We start from the raw sequence: 7688 nt of genomic DNA, 5'->3' as shown, positions 1-7688 counted from the left end.
GGGGTCGCTATGAGTCGGTTCCGACTCGATAGCACCTGACATCAACAACAACATTCTGCTGTGCATAGGGTTGCTATGAGTTGGTACCAACTTGATGGCACCTAACAATGATTTAGATTTCGTATTCTAAGCAGCAGTTCTACTCTGCCATATAGGGTCTTTTTTTGTTTTTATACTCAGTCTTGAGTCTTGGAATTGACTCTACAGTGACAGGTTTGTTTTTTAAAAAACAAACTTTCAATCTATAATTAGCAGGCCAAAGACACAAGTCAGAAGTTAAGATGGTCTGGATTTTGCCTTTAGTTTACTGATAGGATAAGCACTGGACTGCCAGTTCAAACCCAGCAACTGCTCCTCAGGAGAAAAATGAGGCTGTCTGCCTCCATAAAGATGTACAGCCCGGGAAACCCTCCACAGGAGCCTATGCGTCAGAACTGACTCGATGGCAGTGAGTCTGGAGTTTCTGTTTTGTTTTTTTTTGTGAAAGTTCAGGCATCTTTGGAACAGGACTCAGGACCCCAAGTTTTTATGTGCCTCATTGACATTAGGATCAAGGTCCAGGTAGCCAGGTACCCTTCCCAAAGAGGTGTGAAAGGGGCCCTGGTGGTGCTAGAGAATAAGAACTGGACTGCTACCCAAAGGGCTATGAAATGTCTATCAAGATAGTTCATCATTCCCAAGACACAGGGAAAATTATGGCTTGGGGGTGGTGTCTGCTTCAGGCTTCACGTATTATCATTCTTAGTAGACCAAACTGAAGTGAAATGAGTTAGCAGAAAAGCAATTAATTTCCTGAGACCTCTCTACCACTGGGAATGTAAATAATTAAAATCTGAAAGCTGGTGGTGGTGGTGGTATGCTATGGAGTCGGTTCCGACTCACAGTGACCCTGGAAAGAGTTTCTGAGGCTGTAAATCTTTACAGGAGCAGAAAGCTTCATCTTTTTCCCTTGGAGTGATTCAAACTGCTGACCTTGCAGTTAGTAGCCCAGCTCATAATCCTCTATATTACCAGAGCTCCTTGGAAGCTACTGATAAGCAGTTAAATCAAGGTGGACTCTAACTGGCAGGAGAAACCCCTCCCCCAAGTCCCATTGGGGAGGGGGTGGGAGCTTACTGCTGGGCACTCTAGGTCTCCAGAAGCCATTTATAGTCTCTCATCAGAATAAAAGGGTTTATCTGTTTGGTGCAACTAGGAGTTACTCTTTAAATACTCAAGTGCAGCTCTGACACAGGAGGCAGCCAGTGGGGCTAAGGAACCTCGCCCAACTCTATAGGAAAATGGGGTTGTGTGACACTCTCCTGGCGATTCCCCCAGCTAGGCTGATTACATCCACTGCACCACCTGAAGAAACTTAAGTGGGCCACCTTGAAACCATCCATCTTGAGAAATCCATTCTCAGCTACCTGGGAACTGGAGCTCCTGGGCCTGTGAGGTTCCTTCAGCTACCCACAGCCAGGAGGGAGCCGGTCCTAGATGTTAGACCCTAGGAAGAGGTAGCCTAGTAGCTTCCGTCCATTTATAGCTGGAGAGGACGAGAGTAAAGGCTAACCTCGAGCCATGTAATAGGCCAGACACACAGTCACAATGACACATACCCCTGAAACAAGAACCTAGTGCAACACTCTCTCTTTGGTGTGGTTGGACTTTAGTCTTCGTAAGATGAATGAGGCAGAAGATAATGAAAGGGGAGACGCCTTACACATGGCGTCTGCTCCTCAGTAACTTCTTACTGCACTGAACTAGACAGGCTGGAGCCAGAAGAAGCATTTCACTTCTTCAACAGCAAAGGAAGGGATGGGAAGGTCTGAACAAGGTCACTATCATCCACGGCAACTTAAAAGATGGACCAATTCCACCAGACAGCCCAGGTTAGATAAGTGAGAGCAGAGGGCAGAACCAGGAAAGGAGACTGAGAAGCCAGAGCAGAAGGCAGGAATGGGCGGAAGACTCACCAGGAAAATGAACTATTGTGCACATACAGGACTTCTAAGTACAACTCCCCTCTAAGCTGACCTCTGCTGGCTACATGAAATAGAAAACACAAAGATTCAGAGTTGGACAGACCTGCCACTGACATTACTATGTGATCCTGAGAAAGTCACCCTCTCTAGCTCCATCTGTTGTCTCTAAAATGGGGCAGATGATACTACCTATCTCATATGAGTATTGTGAAGATCAGCATCTTTGATTGGAAACGAAGACTGGAAAATAACTACACTAATGAGGGCTAGCATGTAAGCAGATAAGAGTTGACAAACAGGCCTAGGAATGCTCTTAAAAGAGCCTGCTTGCAAGGCTGACCGTTAGCAGGCATCTGGGAATTGGCTCTCAGAGTGGTCCTAGTCAACAGTTAACTGGTAAGAGTCGTCTACTGTGCCTGATGTGGCACTAGACAGTATGGTCACTTTGAACCACAAGGTCAGTGGTTCAAATTCACCAGCTGCTTCTTGGAAACTCTATACGTGGGTACTATGAGTTGAAACCGACTTGACGGCGCTTAACAACAACAACTGTGACTAGACTGTGCAAATATTACTGTTTATGTTGAACACTTACCTTCCTTTTGGGAAACTGGAATTTGGGTACATGTTAAGCAGTACGTACCTACATGACCAGTAATTCTTTAAGAAAAAACAACACCTAAACCCGCTGCATCAGATCAGTCCAACTCATGGCACCCCCACAGGTTTACTCAGTAGAATTGCTCCAAAGTGTTTTCTTGATCACCAGACCTTTCTTCTGCAGTGCTACCAGATAGGTAGGTAATCAAGCGCAAACTGTTTGCACCATTCAGGACCTTACCCAGCCCCAAATAAAAACTTTGGGCATTGTGTCTCCAATGGACTTCCCTGAGCAGACATGTTATACATGTTTTTGCTTTTTTTTTTTTTTTTCTTTTCTGTAATATATATGTAGGAGCCCTGGTATAGTACTGTAGTACTGTAGAATAAGCACTGAACAGCTAAACACAAGGTTGGTGGTTCAAACCCACCAGCTGCTCCTCAGACTCTATATAGAGTCGTTATGAGTCAGAAATGACTTGATGACACTTAACAATACATATGCATGTATATAATACAAATTGTTGTTATGTGCCGTGGAGTTGGTTCCGACTCATAGTGACCCTGTACAGGGTTTCCGAGGCTGTAAATCTTAATAGGAGCAGAAAGCCTCATCTTTCTCCCGCAGAGCAGCTGGTAGTTTCGAATTGCTAACCTTGCAGTTCACAGTCCGATTCATAACCACTACGTTACCAGAGCTCCTTACAAGAAGGGGATTCAAAAAGATTGTGGAAAAACTCCATTATCTTTTAGTTCCTTTTTTCCACAAACTTTTTGAAATCCCCTTGTATATGCTGACTCCTTCTAGGAAATCTTTGAATGTGGGATGTGGTCTTAGGGACTCCCAAAACTATATATTCCCAGTAAGAGGGGGGCTTCAAGAAGTTTGTGGACAATGAAGAGATAATGGAGCTTTACAGAACAATGATGTTTTACAGGGAAATTAAGGTAATTACTGTTACATCTACAACCCTGGAACAATAATGTTCTTTGAGTAGACACACAGGCTGAATGGTATGGGAGGAAGAGTGGGAGTATACCCACAAATATCTAAATGTTTATAAGAGACTATTTGTACCTTTGCTACAAACATACCTATGAGTGTGGTGGTGCAAACAGGGGGCAACATGATGAAAACTTCTCAGATACTATCAAACATCTAAAGGTAATGAGCTGTTGTGCCTGGGGGCTCAGAACCATAGTCTCAGAGGATACCATGGTCAAGTGGTATAACGTAGTCCACAAAGACAGTGTTCTACATCCTACTTTGGTGAGTAGTAACTGGGATTTTAAAAGCTCATGAGCAGCCCTCTAAGGTGCAACTGTTGATCTTTCCATGTGCAAAAGAAAGAAGAGTGAAGAAAATTTGAAGATGTTTGGAATCAACTAGTCCGTTGGACCAATCGAACATCTGAACATCAGTCACCACCACTCTGAGACCAGAACTAGATGGTACCGTTACTACTACCAACTGCTCTGAAAGAGATCACATTAGAAGTCCTGGATAGAGTGGGAGACAATGTGAACAAAACTTGAGAGAGAAAGCAGATATTTACTGAAAGGCCACTGGGAGCCACTCACTGTGCTAGGTGCAGCATCATTATTTTATTCCTTCATCATCGCATCATCATCCCTATTGTTTAGATGAAGAAATTTAGGCACACCATGAGACTGAGGTCACAGAGCAGTAACTTGCTTAGCCAGGGAAGGAGCTGAGATCTGGCTCAAGGCTGTCTGGCTGCAAAAGTTGTACAGCTCTGGTTCTTCCTCGCACCTACACTGCCTGCCTAGCTGCCCTGTCAGCCTCTGGCCTGTCATGCTGCTTGACTGGTCCTGGGCCTCGTGCTTCCAAACAAGTCATGAATACTTTTCTGTAAGCTAGAGAAGAAAGAGAAACAGGGAATTTTTGACCAAATGATCCCTGCTATCTACACATGGCATTTTTCAAAGCACAATAACCACCATCATTTCATTTTATCATCATAGCAACCATGGCTGGGCTGCCTGGCAGATGTTCTCCTTTTTAAGATAGGGAAAGGGTCAGGTGATTAGGACACTGGCAGCACTAGACACAAGGCCTCCTTACACACATACCGTTGCCTGGCATATAGGAGGAATTGGTAAATATCTGTTGATAAACACCTGGATGGAGGATGACTAAAAACAAAATAAAAGTGGGCTCAACTTCATCTTTTAAACCATTTTTCTTCAAAAACATGTGAATTGAATAGTACTGACCAGTCAACAAAGAACTCTAAGTAGCCTTCGTTTGGTTTCTCCAGCTTCGGCGTCCCCATTTCTGCTTTCACTCCCACCAAGATGTCTGTGTGGCCCTGCAGACACACACAAGAAGGGTCTTCACTCAGGACAGGCAGTCCAACACTGCCCTCCCTCCTCTCCCACACAGACATTGTATTCCTCAGGAGCAGTGTTGGACCTCCGAAAGAGACCCTTTGAGGAGACAATGGCTCCCTCAGATACCCTCCCTGAGCGTGACTTGTTCTAGGTTTCCCTGAGGCCTGTAGTAGGCCTGGACTGTGGCCACTCTATACTTACCAGCTTGACCCTGGCAGACCCACTGGTGTTGGACACCACGTCTGTTTCTACTTCAACACTTCGGTAGTCCTCACAGCCACGGCCATCCACGCGGAGGTCTTCCTAAATGAAACAACCCCAATTCTCAGGCTGTGGTCCCAAACCAACAGTAGACTCCTAAAGTTACCCATTCCCCTTTCCATCTAGAGAAATAAGTAATATCTTCTTTCCTCTTTGGGAATCATCCTAAATTCTCTCTCTAAGGCTAATACCAAATTACTACTTTACATATGAGGGCAAAATTTTTCGGAGTCAGTAGTTCCTTGCCTAAGTCCTACTGCTAAGTAAGAACAAAGCTTAACTTTCTATCCAGCTGCAAAGTCCATACCATATACCATTATACTGAATAGGAACAGAAAATCTGAACCAGAGGCAAAATCAGGCGTGTCTCTCTCCAAATCTGAAATTCTAAAATTGCACCAAGAACATGTTGTCAGAGCTACAGGATACAACTGTCTCAGCTGCGACTCCCCTTCCCCCAGAACTCAACAAGCTCTGCTCTGTGGAAAGCCACAACAAAGATCAACAGAAGCAAAACACACCTACCTGATACCACTTAAACTCAGGCATTCTCTGAAACAGAGTCCTAGCCATGCCCACGCCTTACCTATGGTCTAGGGCTGTGTTCACACTAGAAGGCCAGAGGTGAGGTTGCTAGAGAGCCCATACTACTTGTGCAAAGCCCAAAATATTTACTAACTAGCTCTTTATAGGAAAACTTTTACTGACCTTTGCTGTAGAAGATGAGTTCAGGGTGATCTATGTACAGTGCCTTCCCCTAATTATGTAAAATATTATTTTGAAATAATTTTAAGCCTACAAAAAAGTTGTAAAATTAGGAAATGTCATAATTTCTTTACCCAGCTTCCCTTGTTAAGAGTTTACATACCCATAATACACACATGAAAACTAGAAAGTAGCATTGGTACAGTACAACCGGCAGAGCAGTGGCTCTAAAGGATAAGCACTGGACTGCAAACCATGAAGTCAGCAGTTCAAGCTCACCAGCCACTCTGCAGGAGAAAGAAAGGCTTTGTGCTCCCACAAAGATTTATAGCCAGGGACACCCTACACAGGGTTACTATCAGTCAGAACCGACTCAACAGCAGTTAACAACAACAGTACCAATAACTACAGTAAGAGACTATTTTAATTTCTCCAGTATTTCCACCAAAGTCTTTTTCTGGAAAGAGGATCCAATCCAGGACCCCACTCTGCATTCAGCTAATGTGTCTCCTTAGGTTCCTTTACTCTGGGACTGCTCCTCTATCCTTCATAATCTTGACACTTTTAAATTTTATTGTTATTAAGTCAATTCTGACTCATAGCAAACCCTATATAGGGTTTCCAAGGAGTGGCTGGTGGATTTGAATCAACAACCTTGTGGTTATCAGTCCAGTGCTTATCCTACACTGCCACACCAGAAGCATACAGGCCAGTTAATTAAATAGGTGTGTCCAGTGTTCTCTCATGGTTAGATTGAGGTTAGGCATTTTTAGCCAGAATACCACAGAAGAGCTGGCGCCCATGTCAGCAGGGGGACATGATGTCAACATGTTTTAATTAATAGTGATACTAGCTTTAATCACTTGGCTAAGGTGGTGTTTTGGTTCTTCCACTGTAAGTTATCACTTTCCTCCTCACAATTCATACTTTTGAGACTAAGTATATATTCCTATTTCTACTCAGATTTTCTTGGTGTGCCACTGTAGGATAAGTACTGGACTGTTAACTGCAAGGTCAGTGACTCAAACACAACAGTCACTCCTTGGAAGCTCTTAGGGTGGTGGCGGCAGTAGTGGTGGTGTGCTGTGGAATTGGTTCCGACTCATAGTGACCCTGCATAGGGTTTTCCGAGGCTGTAAATCTTTATGGGAGCAGATAGCTTCATCTTTCTCCCATGGAACAGCTGGTAGTTTTGAACTTCTGACTCTGAGATTAGCAGCCCACCACATAGCTACTATGCTACCAGAGACCCCTGGGAACTCTATACAAGGTCGCTATGAGTCGGAACTGATTGGAAGGTATTTAACAATTATAGTATTCATTAGAGGACCCTGCCTGCAACAATCACAACTATGATGTTTGCCAATTGGCAACTGACTCATTTCTTGATACTTTATTAATGGACTTCTATAAGAAAGAGCTGGTTCTTCTTCCCATTTAATTAAATATGTAATTATCAGTATAACTCAGATAATTATTTTATGCTATGAGAGAGAAGTCTAATACTACTATCATTTATTTTGTTGTTCTAAGTGTTGCAGATTTGACCACTGGGAAACTCATTTAGTTTGGTTTCTGTGTTCAACATGCCTCCATTATATTTTTTGAGCACTTTTTGACTTTCTGGCTCTACAAACTGTTCCAGCCTATTGTATTTTTCCAATTATTTCTCCAAGGATTCCTGGTTCCTTTAATTGCAGTATCTTAAAACCAAGACGTTAGACCTTCTTAGCAGACAACTAGAAAATGTGTGTGTACATACTAATTATACATAAGCATATGTTGTTGTTGTTAAGTACCGTC

General features: G+C 43.4%; 1 protein-coding gene across 1 annotated transcript in view; it reads right to left on the bottom strand.

Moving 5' to 3' along the window:
• Positions 1–7688, bottom strand: part of EXOSC7 (exosome component 7) — a 53838-nt gene that overhangs the window by 35514 nt on the left and 10636 nt on the right. Inside the window, exons 2-3 of the mRNA XM_006868784.1 lie at positions 5121–5222; positions 4803–4897 (exon numbers count right to left, since the gene is read on the bottom strand). Coding sequence (XP_006868846.1) covers positions 4803–4897; positions 5121–5222 — 197 coding nt within the window. The remainder of the gene's footprint in view (positions 1–4802; positions 4898–5120; positions 5223–7688) is intronic.

This window comes from Chrysochloris asiatica, unplaced genomic scaffold (assembly GCF_000296735.1).
Source record: "Chrysochloris asiatica unplaced genomic scaffold, ChrAsi1.0 scaffold00124, whole genome shotgun sequence".
Taxonomy (NCBI): Eukaryota; Metazoa; Chordata; class Mammalia; order Afrosoricida; family Chrysochloridae; genus Chrysochloris; species Chrysochloris asiatica.
Note: the sequence above shows the minus strand (reverse complement) of the source record. Positions and strands in the feature narration are given on the sequence as shown.